The sequence below is a fragment of the Rousettus aegyptiacus genome, unplaced genomic scaffold (assembly GCF_014176215.1).
Source record: "Rousettus aegyptiacus isolate mRouAeg1 unplaced genomic scaffold, mRouAeg1.p scaffold_m13_p_12, whole genome shotgun sequence".
Classification (NCBI taxonomy): domain Eukaryota; kingdom Metazoa; phylum Chordata; class Mammalia; order Chiroptera; family Pteropodidae; genus Rousettus; species Rousettus aegyptiacus.
The window spans coordinates 34,625,304-34,652,315 of record NW_023416287.1 but is presented as its reverse complement, the minus strand read 5'-3'; the positions used below and the strand labels follow the sequence as shown (position 1 = coordinate 34,652,315).

Sequence of the window (27,012 nt, the reverse complement as noted above, 5' to 3'; positions counted from 1 at the left end):
ACTTTTCCTCCATCAGGGGCATCTTTCTCGGAGCTTCTCTCAAGCTCTCTTCTGTAAGTAACTTAAGAGGTTCAGTAGGTTAGACTTCCAGCAACATCTCTTTGCTTGACCAGTAGGCCTCAGGGGCTGGAGGAAGGAAAGGGAGGTAGGGGAGGGAAGAGGGTGGCAGGGAAGCAGGGAGATTCGGTTCTGCTTTTTACTTAGTGATTGATTCATTTAAGACAGAGTTTCTCTTTAGGGAATCAGCTCCAAACAACCAAAGTATTTATTTAAAAATAAAAGTTCCAAATATTTCCTTGCTTCACCTTTTTTTTTTTTTTTTTTGGTGGAGAAGGGAGGGTAGGATAGGTTATAATCAAATGTTTAATGCTCAGATGGAAAGATACAGTGAGTGATAAAACAAATTACTTTTCCAGCTTCTTTTAAAGCTGGTAGGCAAATTGATTGCCTAGAAATACATTGACTTATGACTAACCCTCTTCCTGTATTTATCAAAGTCAACAAGTATGAAACCATAGGTTGTGTGTTGACACATTTTCTTAGAACTATAATAGGTTTATAGAGGTTAATGTTCTAAGATTAACAGGTGCTAATTGCTCTGAGCAAGAGGACAAGTTTGAGGGGAAAGGAGGCATTTTGGGGGAAGAAATTGACTTTTAGTGTCAGCATGGAGCCCTTGTCAGCTTTTTAAACACATTCTTATTAAATACATTAATATGGAGAATTGCAGAAGAGAATGCAGACAGCTTTGAATCTAATGGATTGTCTTAAAAATCAAGATTGTAAGGCTCCATTTTGTACTTCTGTGAAGAAACCCTCAGAAGAGCAATTTGTACCTCCTTTTAAAAATATTTTACTTCCACTGCAGAATCTCTCATCACAAATCCTGTTTCATTTCACTGTAATTTTAATATGCTATGTATTTCTTAGGGGAACCACTAGTATCCAAGAATTATTAACATACGTGTTAATTCTTGAAAAATCGTGACTCATTTAGAAACCCACATTTGGTTTTCTCCTCTTATGCCTCAGTAGTGAAAATAACTTTTTTTCACCAACATTTCCTTCTCAGGGGATTTAAGACTTAATTGGCGAGAGTCAAAGATTATCAGGATTGGAGAAATTGGTGTGCCCTTGTGTTGTTCAGGGAAACCTACCTGGGATCTTGCCTTCTGTTCTCCTACCAACCATATCATCTAGGTCAGACTCTGAGGTTCTTCATGGAACTCTTGGTCCAAAGAGACAGGTCCAAGGTGCATTTATATTAACCCAAAAGAACTGCATTAAAGTCTGGTTGGGTCTAGGCTCCTAAATTCTAGGGTGAGGCTTATTAGAGCAGTGTGGCATAATCTGGTGGTACAATTTTTAATTTTCTCACTTGATTTCTGACTTTGGAAATTACGGGCTACAGGAATATATGCTGCTTGAAAAAAATGCAGGTATATATAGTCAATAAGAGATCGTCTTTAAGCCTTTCTTCTACCTGATCCTTACTTTCCTTGCCAGGTGACTGTGGTTCAGGACACCTCCTAGTATGCCTTTACATAAAATACATACTGAAGCTACTGGGCCAGTGGTAAAATTCTGAATTTAAAAATGAAACCTAAACAAGTTCCACCTTTGTGAAACTAACCTACACACACATAAATTTAAATAAAAAGAAACCAAAAGCCTCATAGCTTAATTTGCATCTTGTATTTTATTTCTTATAATTATAGCTAATGAAAGAAAAAAAGTACTTGTAGCACCCTATGATTTAAGACAGTAATTGTAACTTAAATGCTGACCTGCTTCATGAAACAGGCAACCTTCCCCAGGGCCACAGCGGATTTATTTAAGTTTCCCAAACCCAGAGACAACTAATAATTTTTATTACTTATCAAACACATTTTAAAAATCAATAGATCATTGTTCCCCACAGGTGAAAAATTCCACAAATGACATTTTCTCTATGGACACGATTCATTGACTCAAACCAGAACACAACTATTAAAATACCTACAATTAAGAATCTCAGACTGCGGTCTGGCTACTTATAGGGGTTATCTGGTAATATGCCAAGAGGTATTATTGCTAATGATATGGTGAATATGCCCCATCTTTCCAGAGAGCAATATTTACTCGTAGTTAAGGAATAGCATATTTGTTTTTCAAAAATGTTAAATGAAAGTTTTCCCCCAAAGAAATATATAGAGAAACCCAATCTATGACACAAGTTCTAGAAAACTGCTTTGGCAGTAGTTGGCTGATGCAAATTCTCCTTCCATACACACACTGGCGGGGCATGGCCCTTGCCGTCCTGATGTACCCGAGGAAAAGCTTGGCACACCAAGCCTCACTGCCCTCCAATTCAGTTCAAAGACTGGGCGTCCTGCCTGGGACTCAGAAAGGTCCGCGGGGGTGGGGTCCAAGAGACACCAATACTCTGCCAACCCTGCTTGCTCTTTTTTCAGGTAAATCAAAGCCAGAGGTAGCATAGTTGGTCTTTTATGTTCATAAGTCCAATTCTTTAAGCTTTTGTGGCTTTTCAGTCTTATTCGTTGCAATAAATTTCAACAAATTAATACTTCTGCTTATGTTAATACAGCTCTCAGATACTGTGGCACCTCCATTTTAGGTCATAGTTAACAGAGGTATCTCTTCCCAAACTGTGAGAACATGCTGAATGTACCCATATAGCATCCTGCCACTAATCTGATTTCCGAATATTCTGGTTCTTTTCCTTCTTTGTATATTCTTCTAGTCGAAGAAGCCACTTTGTCCAGTACTGGGAACAGAGCTCTGTGTCCATGAAATGGGAGTGGGCAGGGGATCCATCTTTGTAAGCCACCACAATTAAGCCATACTGAACCTAGGAAGAAAACAGGAGGACCAGAGTTTAGGTTCATTTCCTCCTTACTCCAGGGAAAACTCAGGACAAAATAATCTATAATGATTATCTCCTAACTCAGTTTCTAAGAGGGGTTGATGAAAGACTGCATCAGCATACACAAGAACACAAAGATGATAGATCAGACACTGAAGAATGGACTGTTATCATTAAAGAACTATTAACACCAACAACAAAAAGCTCAGGAAGTGTGTGGGGGAAAGTGCTTTTTAAAGTGGTAGATGGACAAGGAACAGAGTAAGCAGTGGGATACAGACAGAGTAAGAACCATAAGGAGTTAAGTAGCTGTAAATAAGCATTGAGCAAAACTTGAAGTAGAGGCTCAGTGTCCTGACCTGAAAGCTATAGTTGGCATCTTGGTTTATGGCACCCATGTATGCCACAACCTGCAATGGGTTGTCAAATGTATTTCGGATAAAAGGTTTTGGTTTCTCTGAGGTCTTCCAATCAATCACACACAGCTTGCCCCTAAAGAGAAACCAAAAAAGTCTTTGTATTAATGGTTCAAACTAACGAACTCTCTATAAGGTTAATTCTCTTATATATAGTTTACTATTGTTACCCAATGACTATTGCGTCTATTCTCCACTTTCCAAAAACAAACAAACAAACAAACAAACAAACAAAAAAACCCACACAGCTCCTCTGAGCTTTATTGCTTAGGGTTAGAAAGATCTGATGGGAACTGCTTCCCAAATTGAACTGACAAGATCTACAGGTGCAGGCCTATGTGGGAGTGCTGGGAAACAACTTTTCCACAGTTCAAGTTTCTACTCTCTCTTGAAATTCCTTTGGACCTCCACAGCCTCCTTTCCTTTAACAGTTGACAGAGAAATTGAAATGACATCTATTATTATCTTACTTGATTTTGCTTCAAATACCTAACAGAATGAACCATAATAAACCAGTAGTAAAGTCTCTATCATAAAAAACTAAACGTCATGGTGCCTCAGAAATTCTCTTGTGCAAAAACCAAAGCTGGGGGTTCAAATCCATCAACACTTAATAGGCACCAACTATATACAGAAATACAAATAAGAAGACCTAGTCCTTGCCCTAAAAGGTCACACACATGGTGGGATGCCTTACTATTAAGGATATTGGAGGAAAAAAATTCCTGCCATTTTTTTTTTTTAAGTCAAAAGGAACATAGAATGGATGAGCGGATTAATAACTGGTGACTCTCAAAGGGCTCTATCTGTTCAATCTGCCTTTCATAATTTCAATTTCAAGACTGGCAGTATTCAGGGAGATTTTGTACAATGTATTGTGTATGTTACCTGTCATTATAGCTCTAAAGTTATAACTTATCCAAGATATTTATAAAATCAGTCTACAGTAGTGCTGTCTAAAATTAGAAATAAAATATGAGTGACACATCATCTTAAATGTTCTTTAGTTACATATAAAAAATGAAAAAACAGGTGAAATTGTAATATTTTATTGGACCCAACATATTATCATTTCAACATATAATTAAAAAGTTATTAGTGGGATATTTTACATTTTTTTTTTTTTTCATATTAAGACATTGAAATCTAGCTGCCATTTCCAGTTTTCTTTCTTGAATAAATCAAAATACCCTAAAAATAAAGATTTCTGCCATGGATCACTATTTCTATTTGTAGAACTATTTTTTTTCCAAATTAAATGTTTTTATTTCTCTCATAATTTTAAAAATGTGAACATTCTGTAATTCAACCACAGCTTTTACTTCTTGGTGACTTCTTCATGGGGGTCGCAATTCCCTTTTAAATAACAAACTCTTGTCTCAGAGAGAAGTTAGCTTTTCATCATTCTTTCCATCTATATAATATCCAAAGACAAATCCCATAGGGACAAGTACATGTACCCATGGTTATGTACAATCTGAATTAAGTTCATCATGAATGCTGTGGTCTCGGTAACAACAATGACCCCATAACCAAGGGCAATAGCTAACCCAATCTCTGGCCTCTATTTGTAGAACTTTAAATAATGTGAAAAAAATTTAGTAGTGTAAACCCAAATTAAAATTGCAATACGACAATCTATAAATAGCTCTTAAAATAAAAAGATGCTTGGCCTATTTTAAGTGAAATGCAGATTGAAATGATAAGAAACGGTGTTATCAAAATTTCTAACATTGTGTTGTTTAAGGTGTGCACAAATAAGCACATTCATATATATGATAAAATGCACAAACCCTTTCACACAGCAATTCCTCTTTAGTTATAGACTGGAGGAGAGTAATGGTTTGATATTCTGGGTATGAGTTACAGTGCTTGGTAAACTTAAGAAATACTCATGTCCAGGCCTACTTCAGATTAACTGAATTTACCCAAACTGTATGCATCACCCACCAAACCAACCAACCAAATGAACTTGTGCATCTGCCTAGAGAAATTCTTGTAACAGAATACAAGGAGACACATTCACTTGCTTTGTAATCTGAAAAACCAGAAATAACTTGAATGTTCCCACTAGGGAAATGGATATGGTTCATTCATACAATGGAATACCAAACAGCAGTAAAAGGAGAGAACAGGATCAAAACAATAATGCTAATATTTACTGAGTAGATAGTGTGCATTTTAAGTACTGTACAGGGAACATTTCATTTAATTTTTATAACAACCCTATGAGGTTGGTGCTATTATTTGCCTTATTTAACAGATGAACAAACTGAGGTACAGAGAGGCTAAGCAACTAGCTAGCCTAAGGTTAAGATGAAAAGCCAGGCAGTCTCCAGAACCCAATATCTTACAAGCTCTGTGATACCAGAGATTTGTGATCTAGAGATTTCTATATATTGTGACTGTCACAGTTATAAGACACAGTGTTGTATTTGTGGATTATACATAGCGTATGAGTGTATGTGCACACATGTATGAGTGCAGAAAGTAGACTGGAAGTGTGCTGTGTGTGTGTTAAGTAGCATAAAAAGCAGACCAGAAGAGCACAGCACCAAACTTATAACAGTGACTGTCCTTGGCCAGGGGATTGTGAGAGAAGAGGTAGTTAAAGATGATATGAGCTTAATTTGTAACGCCATATTTCTTTTAAAAAAATTAAAAGCAAATGTGACGAAGCATTAATAAGCTGTTATGAGTGGTGGAAAATTATTGAAACAGAAAAGAATGCTGCAGATCTATATAAGCTAATAAAGAAAGATCTCAAACATTTTCAAGTGAAAAAAAGCAGGGTTTAGCATTTTTTGTTAGTAAGTGGGGGTGGGGACAAATGATTGTACATGTTATCATAAAATAGCTCAGAATTACAATAACTTTTTAAACAGAGGTTGAAAACAGAATGGGGTGGAGGATTCTAGGAAGATGGCACCAAGAGCTCTGTCCACCTACTTAAACAACTGCAATGGCAGAATGATATAACTATTATGAAGTATAGTCTGTTGAAGACTTGCATGGTAAACCGTGGTTAATTTTTGTCAATTTCAGCTCTTAGCACAATAGAAGCCACCATCCCCTACTCTTCGTTCATGTGGCAGACAGCTGTGCATATGTTCCTGGAACAGCCTATATACAGCTTGTATGAGTCAGAGTGGACAAAAAGGGCCATGTCCTCCAAATATCAGGGATCTGTGCTCTCATCGCTGATTGATGTTTCTAACCATATAGGTACAGACAAAGAAGAGGGTAGCCATTGTTGTTGTATCTCCCCCTACTGTTGCAAGCCCCTCTTCCTCCAGATGAAGTGATTTCCAGGGATTTAAAGGGCTGGCACTCCCCCTGCCCCTTCATTTTCTCTTTTTTCCCTTCTGGAAGTCAGAGCTAGACTATGACATTCGAATACAACTGCATATATGGGGGGAAACTAGAAAGTGATTGTGCATGTCCAGGGAAAGGCACAGGCTCATAAAAGACCTGAGAAGACCTTAAGTTTACACGTCAGGTTGATGGTTGACATAGAGGTAACATACAACAATAATAAACCCCCGAATAAACAAAACCCAGAAAACCCTGGGGGAGGGGGAAAATTTGATTTCCAGTTACCACAATATTAAATTCAAAGTAGTTTTTAACAACAAATCACAAGGCATACAAAGAAAACAGCAAAATATTGCCCATTCGAAAGTAAAATAAATCAACAGAAACTATCTTTGAAAAAGATGTGATGGTAGATCTACCAAAGACTTTTTTTTTTGAGTCTTAAAGATGCTTAAAGATCTCAATAAAGGTAAATACGTGGGCAATTATGAAAGCTAGTATTGTAATAATAGTTTGTAACTCCGTTTTTTGTTTTCTACATGACTTACAGGAATAATATTTTTCTAAAAAATTGTTAATCTAAAAGTTAGTATTATTTTAACTGTTGTTTGTGACTCCACATTTTTTTTTTTTACACAATTTAAAAGATTAATGCATCTAAAAAATATTACCTTATATTTTGGGACACACGATGTATAAAGGCCTAATTTTGTGTAGCAGTGACTGAAAGGGATGGGGACAAAGCTGTTAAAGAAGCAGTTTTAGTATGTTATTGACGTTAAGATGGTATAAAATTCAAATTAGGGTATTTTAACTAGGATGTTAAATGTAATCCTCATGGTAATCGAAAGAACAACTACAGAATATACACAAAAGGAAATGAGGAAGGAATTGAAACATTTCACCACAAAAAGGTGAACAAAAGACAGTCAATGCAGGAAATAAGAAACAAGACACAAAAAACAAACAGCAAAATGACCTAAGTCCCTCCTTATCAGCAATCATTTTAAATATAAATAAATTAAACATTCAAATCAAGACAGAGATTGACAGAATGGAGAAAAACAATGATCCAATTATATGCTGTCTACAAGAGACTCACTATATATCCAAAGATGCAAATACACTGAAAGTGAAAGGATAGAAAAAGATATTCCATGCAAATAGTAACCAAAAGAGAGCAAAAGCAGACAAAACTTTAAATTAAAAAGGTAACAAGAGACAAAGAAAGACAATATATGTTAATAAAGAAGGTATAACAATTATAAGCATATATGTACCTTATAACAGATCGGCAAAATATATGACAACATTGAAGAGAGAAATACAGTTGTACAATAATAGCTGGAGACTTCGATACCCTATTCTCAACCAGACAGAAGATAAGGAAATAGAAGACTTAAAATAACACAATAAACCAACTATATCTAATGGACATACAGAACACTCTACCCAACAACAGAATACAAATCTTCTCAAGTGTACATGGGACATTTTCCAGGTCAAACTATAAGTTAGGCCACAAATAAGTCTCGATTTATTTAAAAAGATAGATATCATACAAAGTATCGTCTCTGACCGCAATGGGATAAAGTTAGAAATCAATAACAGAAGTAAACTGGAAAACCACCAAATTATAGAAATTAAACAACACATTCTTACCCAAAGAAGAAATCACAAGGGAAATTAGAAAATAATTAAATACAAATGAAAATGAAACCAAAACTTATGGGACATAGTGAGAAGTGTGAAGAGGAAAATTATAGCTATAAATGCTTATATTAAAAAAAAATGCTTACATTAAAAAGCAATAAAGAATCAAATCAACAAGCTAACCTTATAACTTAAGGAACTAAAAAATTAAGAAGCAAACCTAAAGTTTTCAGAAAGAAGGAAATAAAAAAGGTATGAGACGAGAGATAAACAAAACAGGGAACAGGAAAAGGATAGAGAAAAAAAAATCGATGAAACCAAAAGTTGGTTCTTTGAACAGATCAACAAAATTGAAAAACCTTTTACCTAGATGGACTTAGGAAAAAAAGAAAAGACTCAAATTACAAAAATGAGAAATAAAATTGGGGACATTAATACAGAAATGAAAAGCATAAGAAATTATTATGAAAAACTGTATGCCAAAAAGTTGGATAACCTAGATGAAACAGACAAATTCCTAGAAACAAAAACCTACTAGGACTAAATCATGAGTAAATAAAATATGTGAGTAGATTTGTAATTAGTAAGAAGATTGAATGAGTAATCAAAAATTTTCTGGCAAATAAAAGCCTTGGACCTGATATCTTTACTGGTAAATTCTACCAAATGTTTAAAGAAAAACTAATACCAATCCTTCTAAAACTTTTTTAAAAAATTGAAAAGTAATAAACTCTTTGTAACTCATTCAAGAATCCAGCATTACCATGATACTAAAGCCAAAGACACTATAAGAGAACTACAGATCAATGAACGCTGATATTGAAATCCTCAAAATACTAATAAACCAAATTCGGTAGCATAATAAAAAGATTATACACCATGACCAAACAAGATTTATTCCTAGAATGCAACGATGGTTCAACATACAAAAATCAATCAATGTAATATACCTCACTAACAGAATGAAGAAAACCACAAAATTATCTCAATTGATATGAAAAAAGCATTTGAAAATTAAATATCCTTTATGATAAAAACACCTAACAAACTAGGAGTAGAAAGAAGTTACGTCAACATAATAAAAGCCACATATGAAAAACCCACAGCAAACATCATACTCGATAATGAAAGAATGAAAGGTTTTCCTCTAAGATAAGGAACAAGGCAAGACTATCTGTTTTCACCACTCTATTCAACAAAGTACTGGATGTTCTAGCCAGAATGACCAAGAGACACAAAAATAAAAAGCATGCAAATTGGAAAGGAAAAAGTAAAATTATCTCTGTGCACAGAGGATATAATCTTTTGGGTCAAAACCTAAAAGAATCCACACACACACACACACACACACACACACACACACACACAAACTGGCAGAATATATTCAGCAAAGTAGCCAGATACAAAGTCAACACACAAAAATCAATTGCATTTCTATATACAACAAATAATCTGAAAAGGAAATTACAAAACAATTTTATTTATAATAGCATCATAATGAATAAAACACTTGGTCATTAACTTAACCAATGAAGTGAAAGACATATAATGAAAACTACAAATCATTGCTCAAAGAAATTAAAGAAAACATAAATGGAAATGGAAACATAGTCCATGTTCATAGATTGGAAAGTTTAACATAATATTGTTAAGGTGTTCATAATACAGAAAGCAATTTATAAATTTAATGCAATGTCTATAAAAATCCTAGTGACAGTTTTTGCAAAAATAGTAAAACACATATGAAATCTCAAGGGACTCCAAATAGTCAAAAGAATCTTGAAAAGGAACAAAGCTGGAAGATTCACACTCAATTTCGAAACTTATTACAAAGCTAATTGTGATAATTAGTGTGGTACTGGCAAAAGGACAGACATATAGATCAATGGAATACAACACAGAGCTCAGAAATAAACCCTTATCTATATGGTCACATGATTTCTGACAAGGGTGCCGAACACATTCAATTACAGTCTTTTCAACAAAGGGTATTGGGAAAACTGATTATCTACATGCCAAGAGTGAAGCTGAACTACCTAACATCACATGCAAAAAACTCAAAATGGATCCATGATCTAAATGGAAGAATTAAAATGGGGTCAAAGCTTAATGACATTGAATTTGGCAATGATTTATTAGATAGGACAACAAGGATACAGGCCACAAAATAAATCATAGAAAAAGTGGATTAGACAAAAATTTTTAAAAATTGTGCACCAAAAAATACTCTTGATAGAATAAAAAAGCAATCGACAGAATGGGAGAAATTATTTCAAGTCATGTATCTGATAAAGGATTAATATCCAAAATATATAAAGAACTGTTAAACCTCAACAACAAAAACCCAACAAACTTAAAAACTGGGCAAAAGAATCATACAGACATTCCTGTCAAGAAGATATACAAATGGCCAATCTACACAGGAAATAATGCTCAATCATTGGGAAATGCAAATCAAATCTACAGTGAGATACCACCTCATACTCGCTAAGATGGCTACTATCAAAAACAAAAACAAAAACAAAATAACAAGTCTTAGAGAGAATGTGGAAAAATTGAACTCTTGTGCACTGTTGGGAATAAAAAATGGTATAGCCCATGTAGAACACAGTATGGCAGTTCCTCAAAATATTAAAGATAGAATTACCATATCATTCAGCAATTCCACTTCTGGCATATATCAAGGAAATTTAAAAGCATGGTCTTAAAGAGATGTGTATACTCATGTTTATAAGAGTATTATTCATAATAGCTAAAACCTGAAAGCAACCCAAGTGTCCACTGATGAATAGATAAACGAAATATGGTACATACATACAATGGAATATTAATCAGCCTGAAAAAGGAAATTCTGACAGATGCTGCAACCCAGATGAACCCTGAGGACATTATGCTGAATGAAATAGCTAGTCAGAAAAAGACAAATACTATACAATTTCACTTATATAAGGTACTTAAGAATAACCAAATTCACAGACAGAAAGTAGAATGGTGGTTGCCAGGGGCTGAAAATAGGCGGGATGTTATTATTTAATAGATATGTAATTTTAGTTTTATCAGATGAAAAGTGTCCTAGAGATAAATGGTGGTGATGATTGCACAACATTATGAATGTATTTAATACCACTTAACTAACTGTACACTTAAAAATGGTCAATTTTATGTGTATTTTACCACATTTAAAAGCATGAAAAAAAAGTGCAGGGTTGGAGACTATTTTTTAATTCTTCATTTATAGTTGACATTCAGTATTACATTAGTTTCAGGTGCATAAATTACCTATCAAAATTTCTTTTTAGTCTATGGACATGCTGCCTCGAACAAGCCTGACTCAATCTGATCTTGGAAGCTAAGCAGGGTCAGGCCTGGTTAGTACTTGGATGGGAGACCATCTAGAAAGACCAGGTGTTGTAAGTACAAAAAATAAAAATAAAAAATAAGGGATTGTAAGCTGACAAGGTCCTTGTAATCTGTAAGGTCAACCAAAGGTTGCCTCACTTAAAAAAGAATTCTTTTAAAATTTATAAAACCTCAGTTTAAAAAATGTTCAATGTTCATATTTTAAACAATGATGCTCTTTACATCAAGAGCAAAGAACAAACACCAGTACTGTGGACATACTTTATAATCCCCATCAGAAGTGCTTGGTGTCAGAAATTTCTTATAGGCCTTTGATTGTATGGTTCTGCTGGTTAATAGAAAGGGCAGCCAAAAATAGTCTATTATAAATTTCTAGGCACACAAGACTCTTCTCAGATATGAGGCAACCATGGCACAAAACTATTTTGTGGCCTAAACAGTTTCCAGAGTAAGAAATGTCAATTTTTTAAAAATCTTAACTTGAGTTCAAAGGGCTACACTGATTTTTTTCTCCTATCCTGTTGTATTACTCACACACTTTTTTTGGAACAAGGGTACCTGCAGGTTATATCTACCTTTGGAATCTGGAGTAAATGGGAAAATAGCAAGAGGAGCAATTTAAAAACCACAGGAAGCTCCTATCCATGTCAAATACTACCTGAAAGCCAAGAAAAAGAGTTGATTTTCAGGACTAACAAATCAAGATGCTATTTTTACGGCAGAAAATGTAGGAGTCAAATTGGATCTTATGGTTGGTACCTTGCCGTTGGAAAAAAGACCATCCTAGGGATATTGAAAAGTTATATATTTTCTCCACCAAACACTTTGATTTTGGAACACAGATTTACCTGGATAGCATGGCTCTTCCCTCTGTGTCCACCCTATCTCCTGTCCCGTACCCAATTCTTTTACCAATCACATAGGTTTTGACCTTACAGAGGCTGCACCTTGAAGCAGGAGGTTAAGAGGAAATAGTGTCTGACAGGCACCATCTGTCCCACTCTGCATTTATCACCACCGCATTTTGATGGAAACCATTTAATACTTACTGATACTCAGCCACACAGTCCAGTAGACCTACATACTTTAAGGTTTCATGTTGAACAGCGCTCTCAAGAGCTCGAACTCCATTGACATCTTTCAGAATATGCTGGACACTTCTGATGTAGCCAGATTCGAGATTTTCATCTCTCTCTTTTAAGTTCTCCTGGGGTGAAAGTATACTTTCTAAGTCTTCATGGAACCGTTTCCCTTGTAAAAATAAGTCTGAAAAGAAAATTAGGGGAAAGGGAAAACAAAAAAAATACCAAACTGGTCCTTAAAAACAAATACTCTTAAAAAGCTGGGTAATGAAATACAAATAACACAAGATTTACCTTTAAGTGACAACCCTTGAGATACTACATTTTAGCCTCTTATGAAACCTAAAAATACACTTTGAAAACCAAAGGGACTAGAATAGCCTAAACAATAAAATGGATTAAAATAAAGTATTTCTAATTGAATTAGGCCAAATTAGAATTGACGATCTGGAGGCTACTGGACCAGATTTAGTTCATGGTACTGTGAATTTAAGTATTCAGTTTATAAGTGCTAATCATTAGAAATTTAGGAAATTGTGCTTTTGTTTACACTTCTTTTTACAACCAAAAAATCTTATCTAATGAGGTAATATCAAACCGTATTACATTTGTCAGGTATTTTTTGCAAAGATTTCGAAAGGTCAGTTCTACCACTGGCAAAAAATGGATAGCTTCCAGGAAATTACTTGGGGAGTTAAATTACATTCAACTGAGTTAAGTTATTCTATTCCAAATTTACTTGGCTCAAATGGACTTAATGGCAGCACATGAAAGGCCCATAAAAAATTTACGACTGATGGAATTGAAACCTAGGGAAAAGAAGTGTAGTATTCATGTACAGATTAGCTTATGAAGTAGAACACAAACATGTTAAAAACAGGAAAAACTGCTTTATCAACTATATACTTGACCTCTCTGGCTAGGTTCTTCATATACAGGAGGCATAAACACAGGAATCTAGATTACAGGATCCCTTAGACCGTAAGTCTCAGAACATCAAAAACGACTCAATTTGTCAAAACAAATTTTATAAGATTCAAGATTTACTACAGATAGCATCAAGTTAGAATATTCACTCATTAATTTGAATGAAAATGAAATGTTTTCAAGTCCCAGTATATAAAGGACATTTAAAAAATTCGCGAATCTCCAATATTCTGATAGAACTGGCAGAATGGTAAATATTTTAGGATTAAAAAATCAGTGTAGCAAAAAACTGAAAAAAATAAACCTCGGTCATTTCCACTGATAGACACTTACATATAGAGTAAGTCAGACTTTCTTACCCTGGGCAATCTTCAAAAAGTAAAACCATGCTTGGGAAACTGACACATAAAAAACTTAAGATGACATTAAAAGAATTTTTATGTTACTTGTTTAGAAAGCAGAGAATAGAGGCAGACCTTGGAGATATTGTGGCTTCAGTTCCAGAGCACCATAAAAAAGTAAGTATTGAAAATAAAGTGAGCTATAATCTTTTTCTTTCAATTTGTAAAAAATGCAACACCTGTGAAGCACAAGAAAGCAAACTGCAACAAAACAGGTGTATCTGTAGTTTAGTGGTTGTTAGTAATTAGCTTTCTTAAGAAGGCAGTTAGCCTCTGCATGTATTCCTTGCCCTGAACAGTTGAGAAATATTATAAGGGGCTATGGCCTTGACCCTTTTACCTTATCCAACTGCCGCTTATATACTTAATATTTTTCTTTAAAACACCTGTGACCATTTTTTTTAATGTTGCGAGTACAGTTTCTTCTGGCCTCAAAATAAGTCCATTACTCTTAAAAATAAAAGTCCTTGGGTACCACTTACTGCTCTCTGGGAAGAATGGACTAAGGAATGCTCAATGTAAATCTCATCTTTAACAAAAGACAATTACATGATCCTGATGGGGACCAGATAATTCACCTGTGCCATTGTTCTTTTTATCTTGCTTCTCAATGGAATCTGTTTTCAGGAAACTATTTTTCTCACTTGTCTAAGAATTTAGTAAGTTAGGAGTTGAAGGCTAAAGTTTATTCTCAGTTCCTAATCAAGGGCATCTGATTATCTCAATTTACTCAGATCTAAATACAAATCATGTGTTCTGGCTTATTGTTTATGAGTCAGTCTATACTGGTAAGTAGAAAAGGGGGTATTTAATGGATTCTGAACAGAATGCCTAGCAAACAACTAGAATTCCATCATTAGGTAATTAACCCCATAATCAAAGAAAACAGGCAATGCTAATACTTAAGTTTTTAGCTTGTAAAATAAATAAATTTTACACTTCGTTTAGTCAAAATACGTATATCTGTGCTTCAGTTTCATTTGTGAAATGGGAACAATAGTCCCTATGGCTTATAGGGTTGTCACGAGGATTGAGTTAAAACACAAAGTGATATTTAAAGCTAATTATTATTTGAAAGTAGTTCACTAGTTAAGGTTCGAAAAAACTCAAAAGAATGACACAGTGCTCTATGTTTAGTAACAATACAAAACTAGGACTGAGAAAATTACTTGAAGTATATTCTGCAAAGCCATCCTCTCCAAGTTCCAGAATCATCCGCTGTTTCCATCTCTCCAAATAGAAAAGCTGTTCTGATGTCATGGTCTGCTGAAGCACCCGGGTCACACTTGGTATCTTATTCTTTTGCAAAGGGATTTTTAAAGGAATTGCAGCATCACTTGTTGCATTTGGTTTTAAGCCTCTCTCTGGATTGAAGAGAGGAAACCAGTTTCCTGGAACCCCTACTTCCTCATCTTGCTTTGGGGGTTTACACTTACTCACAGGTCCATAGAGTAAATTATCTTCCTCAAATAATGACTCTGGAGTCTGAGCATGGCCTCTGAACGACAAGACAGACTGTACTAAATTAGAATACTTTTCTTGGTTCACTTCTTCATAAGGGTTCACTTTTTTCTTCCGGCCATATGAATAAGAGGAAGTGAAGAAACCGACACGGAGGGCTGGTTCTACAGAGAACCCCCTTGAACTTCTAAGCTGTCTGCAAATGGTCTGAAATGCCTTCATCTTAGATTTTTCGTTTCACTTCACCTTGCAAAGCCGAGGGCCTTTTAAATTTTTGCATTCCTATTAAAGAGAAAAGTGGTGTTAGGTACCAAATGTGTTAAATATTTGAACTACCTAAGTGTAAATTTCATTAGTATAATATTGCACATTAAAAGCGTATTCAATAAGCTTTTGCAACATATTTGGACAACTATTTCCAAAGACAGACTCTCATCAAAACTAGAAGGACCAGCACTTATTAAAATGCTAAATAGCAGACACCTTGGAGCAAGACATCCTCAATGTTCAATCTGAAGAAATATGACGCCTAGGAAGATGAAACAGAAAAACCCTAGAACCCGTATCCTATAACAATTCACCACGGATCCTTAAAATACCAGCTTCTTTGCTAAGTAGTCTATGTGATTTCTTTAGCCTTCGCACCCAGTAAGGTGGGTCCTATTGCGACCCATTTTACAGACATGGAACTCGAGATTCTGAAGGGTCATGTAAAGTCCGAGCTGGTAAGCGGCGCTCAGCAGGGCACACCATCGTGATCCCCCAAAAGGCAGCCTTCCACTCTGCTGTAGGTGTGGAGCCCTGGTGGGGACAAGATTGGCTGTGGCGCCTCGGGTGAAGTCAGGATTAGGGAAGAGATGGCTTAAAAAGAAGCCTAACCCAGGGCAGGGGTAGGTACCTCAGAGGCCACCACCTGTAGCTTAACTCCCAGAGCGCGAACAACCTCTGCCCACGAGTATTTTCATCCGTCCCGCGCTTTGGTCTCGAGTTAGGCCTCGCCCAAGGCACGGCGGTCTCAGCATGCACTGCGGCACTCACGCCCCGCCCCTAGCCCCTTGTTCACCTCCACAGACGCTCACGCCATTCGTGGAGAGTCCCTCCCCTCAGGCAGAAGCGCGGCGCCTCCAAATCGCGCCCTTTCTCTCTCACGAGATCTTGTTTACGTCACAGCTCGTCGCCATCTTGGACCCTGGCTGAGTAATAAGTTTCCCCGCAGTCGAGCGCGGTCTTTCTTGGGACGCGCCGCGTTAGCAGAGTGTCTCTGTCTCCACGGTCCTGTGTCACCCCTGCGGTCAGCGGTTTCCGCGTGGCCCAGACCAAGGGTAGGCTCTGCGTAGCTTCCTTGCCCGGCTCCAAGATGGACGGCAGCGGGTACGGGGGAGGCAGTTCTGGGGGAGCACGTGGCGCTCCACTCGCTTTTCCCAGGGCTTCTGGGATGGTGGCGGAGTCCCGAGGTCTTCTGCCGCCGTCCGGCAGGGAGGCCAGCGGAGGCGGGGCCGCGGCAGCTCCTGAGAGCTACCCAGGCGGCAGCAGCCCAGCTTCTTCTTTCCTCGCTCAGCCAGGCGGCCCCAGCTCAAGGCCCGCGTAGCCATGGCCGCAGTTCCCGAGTTGCTGCAACAGCAGGAGGAGGACCGCAGCAAGGTGAGACCCTCCCGGCCCTCAGGCTACAGGAAGGGAGGCCTTGCCGACCTCCCGAAGCCCCACATTTCTTCTCGCGTCTCCCGGGGCTCTGGGGCTGCTTGTGCACCCGTGTCTCGCGTCGAGGGGCTCCCCCACGCGGAAGCACCACCAGACCCCGAGCGCTCTGTGGCCTGTTCTCCCTAAAGGCTGGCGAGGGCTCTCTCTGCGGACCCCGGGAGGGGAGAACCAGAGATTCGTGACCGTTCCTGTTAGCGCGCGGCTCGGTGTCCTGTTCCGAGCGGGCTCGTGGCGAGTTTCTGGAGACCCGGAATGTGTTCTTACGTAGGAAGCTCTTAAAACTTTTTTTGGCTTCGTGGGGGAGTGGATGGGGAACGTGAAATCCACTTAACGTGCAACAAACGACAGTTGGGTTTTGTTGCCTCCAAACTCCCACCTCCCTTAAAACTGCCACAAATACTGGGAAATTCCGTCAAGTCAGAAATCTGAGGTATGTTCCTTACAACTTTTAATGCGCCATTGAGGGAGTTCTATAACTTAGTAGGTGCTCAGATACTTCTTGAACTGAACTTGGTTACTTTTAAAGCCTGGGTATTTATGTGAATTACCCCCGTGCCACTTAAATCATGAGGACTAGAAGGTGCAGTAAATTCAGGTTACCATAGTCAAAGTTTTAGAGACATGTTTCCACTCTTATTGCTCTTTTGCATTTGGGTTAATTCTACAATTCTCCACGTTTTGTGCAGAATCACCAAAATTTTTTCTGACAAAGCGAAGGAAAATCTAAACATAAAAATACAAGTGCTCGTAAATTTAAGTAACCTGGAAGGCATCTTAAAAGTTATATCGAGTATTTTTCATCTAGTAAAAACGACAGCTCACAGCGCGACTGGATTGTTACAACAAAGGTATCTTTGGTGTCTTAGTTACTAGAATGCTACTTTGTGCGTGATGGTCAGGTCTTGGTTTGCATATTTTTATCCGAAAGTTGAAATAGTAAATTTTTTTCCTAACACTGGAGGTGGAAACTTGAGACTATGATTCTTTCTAGAATGTACCTCTCTAGAAGTTTAGGTGCTGAATAGGAATTTTGATAGCAATTTGATTCCCCTCCACACACCTTTATTTATTTATTTTTTTGATGCAGAATCTGTTTTAGACAGCTATTTAAAAGGACTTTACTGCTTCGACAGGCATTCCTATTAGTACAGTAGTATATGGTAGCTGCTATTTAAAATAACTTCATTCTGATCCAGCAAAATTGAAGGGTTATGAAGGCTATTTCCTGCCTCGTTCTAGTGGCTACAGGAAAAGATTATATAAAATTTCTGATTTTTTAATTACAAGAATAAATTTAAAAACTTAATAAAATATTACCCTAACACATGTATTCATTTTGCTTCCTGATCTAATACTGGTCCTGCGCTGTGGATTGTAGAAATAGTTTTTACTGTTCACCTAATGGGAGTGTGGGACAAGTGTGAAATAAGAGGCCAAATCTTGGGCAAAACAGCAGTCTCCAACATTTTTGGCACCTGAGACCCGTGCTTCTATGAAAATTTAATGCCTGATCTGATGCGGTGTTGAGGCGGTGATCTAGTGCTGGGGAACCGGCTGCAAATAGGAAGCTTGGCTCGCTTGCAGACTGACCCTGGGGGTTCGGGGACTCCTGCTATAATACAGCTTTGTTAACACATTTTACTGAAAATGTTTTAATTTTAAACTTTACGTTTGGCTTTGGAATCCCTGTGAAAATAGGGGCTTATGAGATTTAAACCCACCAGTAAAATAAAGAATGTAAGTGATTCTTGAGGACTGAAAGAAATATTGGTCTGTATCTGGTAATTTGACACAAATTGTAGGACACTCTTCCACCCAAGCTGGTGGAGAATCAGATATCCCTAGAGACAACTGCTACACCAGACAACAAAAAACTAAACCAGAGCAGCAGAATAAACAATGACTGGCTCGGAGGAAAGACCACGTACCCAACCAATTACTGAAGTTAAGGCTGGGAAGGGCTATCACCTAGCCCTTGCAGAGCTTTCCCTATGTGCTCAACTTCTTAAGTCTATTAGCAATTTAAGAATCATTAAAAAAAAAAAAAAAGCCTGGGAGAACCCACACTCAATTTGCCTTAGGTTTGCTAGACTTATGGAAATGAGAGTCATCATTATAGGAAAAAATACATTAAATCTGTGAGTGGGAACCTAAACATGATGCACAACTATTTAAATAACTAACAAATAATGCCTGGAGAAACTAGAAGGTGCAAAATGATCGGAGGCCAGGATAACTTATTTTTATGGGAACAAGTTTCTGCATAATCTCCATTTTCCCCCTACCCACTAAAAACTCCAGACACCCGAGAAAAGGGCAGGGCAGGGGTGGCAGTTATCAAGATGGGGCCCATTGTTTTTAATACTTTAACTTTTTCAGGAGCTAGATTTGGTAAAACTACTTTTCTAAAGGTAAAGATCAAAATATTTTTCCTATCAGTGGAGGACTAGCAAAACCCCCCTAAACTGCTTTTTGGGAAAGGAGACAAATCTGAACACCTTCAGCAAAATCAAAATGTCTGGAATTAGGGCTTAATCATAGCTGTCCAAGCCTTAGCTCTGCATCAGTAGCTTGTGCAGTAGCTATGGTATGCATGTTCTACCTGGAGAGTTTATGGTTTGCTTGTTTTTGAGAGGCAGACCCCTAATCTTCATTCTAGTCAGTGTAAATAGTACAATTTGTGAATCCTACTTCAAGCAGGTGTGTGTGTGTGTGTGTGTGTGTGTGTGTGTGTGTGTCTATAGGAAGAAATGGCCAAGAGAAGCTGTTTATTATAGAATTTTCTAGGTACTGACATCTAAAGTCTCATTTGGTGTGAGACCTAGTAAGTGACTAATATCTAATGAAGAGCTTTAGTTTAAACCAGGGTTTCTCAGCCTGAGCGCTGTTGACATTTTGGCCTTGATTTCTGTTGTGGGAAATTGTCTTAGCATTATAGGGTGTTTAGCAGTATAACTGGCCTCTACTGGGTGACTGTAGCTCCCAGTAGTGACAGTCAAAAATGCGTGCAGACATTGTCAAGTGTTCCTTGGTTGAGAAGCACTGGTTTATTAAACTTACCTTTAAAAATGGTTTGATGTGGGTAGATCTGGTTATTTTACAGAGGCCGATCTTTAGTGTGCCTTTTTGTTTCAGGTCTTCATATCTATGATTAAAGAAATGTGACATAAAACATAAATATCATTGACTGTCTTTGGTGAAGTTAGCTCCCCTGTCCCCTGCCTCTCATGTTGAGGAACCTTTGTCAAAAGGTGATTTTCTTCCGTGGGTTCTGGGCAATTTAGGATTTGAAAGAAGCAACTGTGTATTTACTGTATTGGAGTTAAGTGCTCACTTCGGATAGTAGAAACCTAAGGTTCTGTTGCTACAGCATTCAAAACTGGGCTAGAATTGAAGTGAAGCTCACTGAGAAACACTGTGGGTAGTACTTGGTTTAAACTCCTTTTTGAATATTTTGCTCTGTTGTCAAGGCCTCCTTGCTGGAAGAAATTAGGCAAGAATAGTTTTGTAAGTGAAAGATACATGCAGTGAAGTTAAGTAGTATTTAGGGAAACAACAACCTTTTAATGAACCCATTTTTGAGGAAAGTATTTCAAAGCATTCTACCTTTTCTTTTTGAAGTCCTGAAGGAAAATGGCTGCAGGAAGACATCTTGTCTTACATGAATGTGTCGAACTTGTTTTTACAAGAAGTTTATGATCTAGCCTTCCAAAAAGTTTTTTCACTTCCAACACCTTTATTTTCTGATTGGCCATTGAGTTATTCTTAAGAGCTAGCTAGCCTTTCTAAGAGAGGTATGTGGAATTTGTCAACTGTTTCATACCCCAGAGGCAAGCTATAAATACACAGGAGTTTGTAAGTTGCAGTTGAGGAAGGACTGAACTTATTATTTAGTTCAGATATTGGGTCCTTGGCTTATCTCGTCTCCCTCCCGCCCCCCCCCCCCTTTTTTTACACAAATTTGGTGTAACTTTTTCAGGCTCTGCTGTGTGGTCTGGAGAGAAAAGTAATGTTCCCAGAATCGCTGCTTATATTAACCTATGGTATGCATGTTCTACCTGGAGAGTTTATGATTTGCTTGTTTTTGAGAGGCAGACCCCTAACCTTCATTCTAGTCAGTGTAAATAGTACAAATGCAGAAGCCAACTTCATCTTTGACTGGATCTTTTTTGAAGAGCAGTACATAGCTGTTAGTGATAAAATGAGGTATTGGAATATTTACATCTGAACGACCTGGGAAATGTGTGGTGCCTATGACTCAAAGCAGAAGAAAATCTCACCATGAAGCAGACAGCTTTCTTTTCATGCTGCAGTTGTTTTATCAAACTTAGATGACACAAGCTCAGTTCTCCATGATGAATCATTTTTGTTGTTGATGAAGGTAAATTTTTTAATTCTCAAACCTATTTCTATTTAATTTTGGTTTGACCATAAAGGTCAGGCAGTGAATGTTATTAAACATCCTCTTCAACGTGTCAAGTTTGTAGCAGAGGGCTGTGGACTTTTGATAGACCAGGGAGCTTTGGGGAAGGAGCCTTGGTGGGACTGGATAGTAGGTGAAGGGCTTTAGCTTCAGAAGTTATTGTTGTTATAATTGTTCCAGCTGTTTCTTCTGTAGTAGTGCTGTTAATTCCCAGTAGAATTTCTTTGCTAGGATATCTTTAGATAATTCAGCCCTTTCACTTTGTGAATTCATTTGAAAGTAATCCAGGTATCTAGTAATTAGATGGGTTTCTTGAAATGAATGTTATTTAAGCAAATAATTCAACTTGATCTTTCTGGTTCCATGTTGGGAGTTCATGGGCTTTGCAGCCTTGTGAAATGATGATTCAGTTTATCCATTCGCTGAGTATGCTGCACTGATCTTCTTCCAAGCCTCGGTTTCTGTTCTAGGAACTTGGGGCTATGTAGCTTCCAAATGCCCTGCAGTCTGTGGTGTTCTACCATGGACAGCTTGTGTGTTGGTAGACTACGGGTAAGAATGGTTAGTGTCAGCAGGGATGGGTCCCTCTGGGTCCCATCTCACCAAGATGAGTGGTGGAAATCTGATCACTTGCTGTAGCCCTTTATCTAGTTTTGGAAGCTTATATAACTATTATCTATGTTAGTTTTTGTTTTGGTTCTTGTCCTTGAAGACAGATATGGTATTGGGAGGACCAAATTATGGGACGGGAAGAATCAGTTGAGGGTGAAGGGAGGTGAGAGATGAGAAACAAATACTCGTAAAAGCAGAGCTTATATATTGCTTATAGTCAGTTCAGTTTTCATGTATAAGTGCCACAAAGAAAAACTGGGGCAGAATGGATAAATAGGTTTAGTTTCTCCAGGATGGGAAAAAATAATTTGAGTACTACTACTTGAACCATAAAGAGGGATTTGGAGGATATGGTATTAGAATTTCTCTTAGAGCACTTCTTTCCTGTAAGTTGAAGTAGTAACAGTCATAAATGTTTTATAAGCATGTCTCACATGAGTTGTTTTCAGAAATTAATGCAAATCTAGTGTGTAGCAAAACATTTTGGGGTTTATTTCCTTGCTAATGAGTAATGGGCTAGGCACAGTATGCATATATTTTTGCTAAAATATGCCGTTTCTTGCTTCCTGTGATCACAGTGAAAATACAATCCAGGAGGTGGACTTCTTGCCTCTATTTTTGCCTCTGCGCTGCTAACAGACCGTTCATAGATGACTTGTCATATTGGCTTTGTCCATGGTAGGGGTCTTAGTTCCTTAGGCAGTGGATGAAGGATAGCGAAGCAAAATCCTTAGAAGAAACAGTTTAAAGGGAAGGCACACTTGATGTAACATGTGCTGGCTAATAAGTACATTGCTGCTTCTGCTTTGATAGGAGTAGAAACCAGAAAATCACTTAAATATATATACAAGTAGTCTTTTTCTGTCGTAGTAGTTTCTTTGCAACATTCACATTACGATAGGGGCTGGCATATTCGACTTACGTTGTGTATAAAACTGCTTAGGTTTACATTACTATTCAACTAGCAGATCACAGTTACTTTGGAGATTTTTTTCCCCACTATGTCTTGCTTTTTGACTGTATGTCATCAGTGTAAACTGAAGTCTGTTGTCATCATAACAACACTTACATCTTCTGTGTGTGTCTGCTCTGTTCTGCCTTGTAGGTTCTGAATTTTAGAATCTAGTCTACTGTGTTGTCCAGTTACATGGGTGCCCTTTGCCATCTGTAAGGCATTAAATTAAACCTTTTAAAGAGGGAGCTTTGCAGTTGGCGTTGTCTTGTACTAAAGTGAGTATTAAGGGAGATTTGGACCAAAAGTGGACCTTAGCAGCTCAGAGCTCTGCAAAGTTGTCCTGTGGCCAGTGTCACGTGCCCTAGCTGAGATACTGATGAGCATGTGAGAAAATGTACAGGGATTCTGTATCAGTTGTTCTTCTTTTCAGGTTCTCTTACCAAGCATTTAGAGTTCTTAAAATAGTTAAATTTGCTTTCTGAATGAAGCAGTGCTTGTTTATCTCACCTTTTTTCTTGTCACAAAGATCGTTGTAATCCTTACTGTAAGGATTAATCTGGTAGGGAAGTAAATTGGGGGGTTGAAATTCCACCTAAAACTTTGGGCATGTGATACAATGGTTTCTATAGCAATCTACAGAAGAAAGTCAATTTTAAAGCCTACATTCCATTGTTTTGAGACTAGATGTTTTAAATTTGATTCTCACAAGTTACCTAAGGGAAACTGGGAGGGAAATGGAAAAATGAACCTTACTGTTATGAAGCCTGCCTTGCCCCACTGATTTAAACAGCTGTTCTAGGCATTTTGACATCTGTGGCTTGAGTCAGAGACTCTGCAGTGTTAGGCAGTACTCTGAGTAGTTATTCAGGGTAGGGGATAGAGGTTGGGTAAATGGGAAAAGTATATGGAGAGATACAGTTCTCTCCTTACCTTCATCCTGGTGATTTATCTAGCAAGTACTGTGGCATGGGGCTGTATGGTGTTGTTTTGTTGACTAAACAGAAGGAATGCTGAGCTGTTAATTACACTTAATGATTCCGGAATGAGGATACAGCGCTGACTTAGTTTTAAACATTTCACAACTTTTAACTTTTTGATAATTTGTGTGCTTCATTGTCTGGAGGATTATATGCTACAATATGGGTTATATGTGTTTCTTATCACATTCTTATACCAAGAAACAATATACCAAAAAGTATTTTTGTGCTGACAAGAAAGGAAGATAGTGAACAGTAAATAGTCTGGGCTATTACCTCTGTATAGGAAAAGAGGTGAAACCAGAAGATAATTGTTCAGTGGGACGAAAAGCAGCTGGTAAAGTTCATTATAGCTTGACTATGGTGCTTAAATGAACCTCATTTACTAGATTACAAACCCCTTGGGTTCTCCAGCCTCTAATTCTAAAGCTAGTCCATGTGCAGAGTGCATACTCATTTTTTTTGGCTTGTAGTGAGCTAAAATGGAATTGTCAGCATATTCAGAAATTGAGAAATGGTTAGAAACCAGAATTCGTGACTTCTTTAGGAAATGGAATCTCAGGAAATACGGCAATTGTTGCTGAGCTCAGAGAAATGTACTTTAGACTTGTCCTGTGGGCTGTCCCATCTTTCTGCCAGTGTCTGTTTCTTCTTTTACACCTGCCCACTTTATTCGTGTACTGACTCTGGCAGCTACAAACATACGGTGATAGGTGGAGTATTCAGTATTCTCTACAGCCAAATTTAGGGGGTTTTTTTTGAGGTCCTTTTGAACTCTGTATTTGCTCAGTGGTCAATTATCAGAAGGAAGGAAGCTTTTTTATCAGAAATATGTCAAGAGTTACGGTTATGATAAAATGAAGTATTCCTGGCCTTGAAGCTTTATCTTTGTTTCTAGAGATCTCATAAATGGACGCAGGAAATTTGAGCCAAATAAGCAAGTTTTTTATAGGAGTCATCAAGAATTCATTTGGGAGAAGTATTTAGGTTCAGCTGTCAGGAACTGTTATGTATGTTGTGATCTGACTACTACCTGATATTAAAATCAAGATCTGGTGACAGCTGGAAACTTGTTTCATAGAGGAAAGCGATTGTTACAAGGCTAACTCTGGTTTTTGCAATTTAAATTTTTTTGCAGTCATAAAGGAAAAAGGGAGGTACTGACAGCTCCTGAGATACAGAAAAGTAATTCATGCATTTTTAGTGAATGTTTAATCATTTTGTACCTTATTGAACCAGTTTTTCTCGTTTCAAAAGATCATCAGTCCTTGGTCTTGAACTTTTTATTTTGAAGAATACAAAGCGAAATTTAAGGAGAAATAACTTAAATATTCCCTGTTCATTTATCCTCTTGACTCCAATCTTCACTTGGGATTCTCCCTGTATTCAATAATTAGAGACAGCTTTACTTTAGTATTAGCTTATGGTTTAAAAGGGAAGGCATGAGATAACAGTTTCACGTCTTGTATGAGGCCTTCAGATTGACCATCACCATGTCTTTTAAGAATCAGGGAATTTATCATTTTTAAATTAATACAAAAACCATTTTAACCAGTTTTTTCCTAATAGGTTCCTTCAAAAATTCTTTTTTAACGGGCAAAAATGGAGTTAGTTATTTTTTCTGAATTCCTAACTCTCAAAATGTTAACTTTTGCGTTCAAGGCGGAGCTCACACTTGTCTCTTATGTGTAACTACAGTGGGATTCTGTTAATTAAGGCCTTTATAACTGTTAATCTCCTGTCTAGATTTCTACTCTCTGAAACAGTCCCTAAATGTACATAGAATCTTGAGTCCAATTTTTCTCTTTCCACCCAGGAACCTGTACCACATGACTATTCTCTGCACCTCTCTTTTCCTATTCTCTAACTCCTTTCAGATATATGTATGATGTGTATGTCTGGTTAACGCCTCTTGAATGTTCCTTGTAGTTCTGGCATTTCTGTAAGAAGTTCAAATTTAATCCTGTCTCGTTCAAGCTGCCTTAGCATAAGTAAAGTGTTTTTCATGTAGACATAAGTAATGCACATGATATTAGAATCATATTTGCTTCATTCGGATCACAGGAATACTTGGGACCCATCTATGTGTTTATGAGCAGATTTCTCCACAGTTTCACATAAACTTAGATTTATCTCAGCTGACTTTGTTCTAAATAATCTTGTATAGACTGCTTTTTAATTACTAGCTCCCATTTTTGGAAATACACTTTTTAGGACTAAATGATTTTGAGACTTAATAGCCAAAAAAAATGTATTTCAGCTGCGATCTGTATCTGTGGACCTGAATGTTGATCCCTCGCTTCAGATTGACATACCTGATGCACTCAGTGAGAGAGATAAGGTCAAGTTTACAGTACACACCAAGGTAAGTGACAGAAAGACTCCAGTAATAACAGCTCTAGGTTGCAGCCTTGTTACTCATGGTGGCTGCGAGAAGAGACTTCCTGAAATAAAATGGTTGCCATGTATTTGCAGTATAGCACCACTACTAAGTGAGCACTTCCTTTTTCTTGCTTGTAGGGAGCCTGAGATAAGTGCTCTTGGCTGCAGTGTTTTCCACTCTGGTGTGGCCCTTTAGGACTGTGGGTTTGCTGTGTTAATTAAGTGTGGCTTGTACTCTGCTCCATGAGGAAGCGATCAAGCAAAATGATGTAGGTGGGGCCACCTACCTGCACAGCTGAACTCTTCCATCGGTGTTTTTCATTTGCATTCGTGGGAAATGCTTGCTTTTCCCATGTTAACTAAGTTCTTGGCCTTTGCCTCACTTATTTCTTATGATTCAAAAGACTTCTTTCCTTCTCCAAATTTTTTTTTTTAAAGGAAAGTTTATGAGAAAGGGGGTATCGCTCCACAGACAGAGCTTGGT

General features: G+C 37.5%; 2 protein-coding genes and 1 non-coding gene across 13 annotated transcripts in view; 2 read left to right on the top strand and 1 right to left on the bottom strand.

Moving 5' to 3' along the window:
- Positions 1-1,680: 1,680 nt before the first annotated feature.
- On the bottom strand, positions 1,681-16,668 carry MGME1 (mitochondrial genome maintenance exonuclease 1). 6 transcript variants are annotated; one of them, XM_036229699.1, is made up of 5 exons: positions 16,545-16,668; positions 15,728-15,763; positions 12,660-12,876; positions 3,226-3,358; positions 1,681-2,851 (listed from the first exon to the last, which is right to left on the bottom strand). In XM_036229699.1, the coding sequence occupies exons 2-5, from the start codon at positions 15,759-15,761 to the stop codon at positions 2,690-2,692; spliced, it is 546 nt and encodes a 181-aa protein (XP_036085592.1). In that variant the 5' UTR covers positions 15,762-15,763; positions 16,545-16,668; the 3' UTR covers positions 1,681-2,689. The 6 variants fall into 6 exon arrangements, with proteins under 6 accessions (XP_036085592.1, XP_036085591.1, XP_036085593.1 ...); XM_036229698.1 differs by lacking the exon at positions 16,545-16,668 and adding an exon at positions 16,380-16,515; XM_036229700.1 differs by lacking the exon at positions 16,545-16,668 and adding an exon at positions 16,395-16,495.
- Positions 16,663-27,012, top strand: part of SNX5 (sorting nexin 5) — a 23,504-nt gene continuing 13,154 nt past the window's right edge. For 2 of the 6 annotated variants that reach the window (XM_016146104.2, XM_016146102.2), the window contains exons 1-3: positions 16,663-16,803; positions 17,040-17,122; positions 26,407-26,511. In XM_016146104.2, coding sequence (XP_016001590.1) covers positions 17,072-17,122; positions 26,407-26,511 — 156 coding nt within the window. In that variant the 5' untranslated portion in view covers positions 16,663-16,803; positions 17,040-17,071. Of the gene's footprint in view, positions 17,123-26,406; positions 26,512-27,012 lie in introns of all 6 variants that reach the window. The other 4 variants (XM_036229697.1, XM_016146108.2, XM_016146103.2 and 1 more) reach the window with 4 other exon arrangements.
- LOC118610184 lies at positions 21,996-22,232 on the top strand. The gene has a single exon (XR_004953837.1). It is a non-coding gene; the product is annotated as a small nucleolar RNA SNORD17 (small nucleolar RNA).

Coding starts and splice junctions, on each gene's coding strand:
- MGME1 (XM_016146113.2), bottom strand. CDS start 15,703: ATGAAGGCATTTCAGACCATTTGCAGACAGCTTAGAAGTTCAAGGGGG. Junction 3,359..12,659: donor GACTGTGTGGCTGAGTATCA/GTAAGTATTAAA, acceptor GTTTCTCTTTAG/GGGCAAGCTGTGTGTGATTG. Junction 2,852..3,225: donor ATGCCAACTATAGCTTTCAG/GTCAGGACACTG, acceptor TTTTCTTCCTAG/GTTCAGTATGGCTTAATTGT.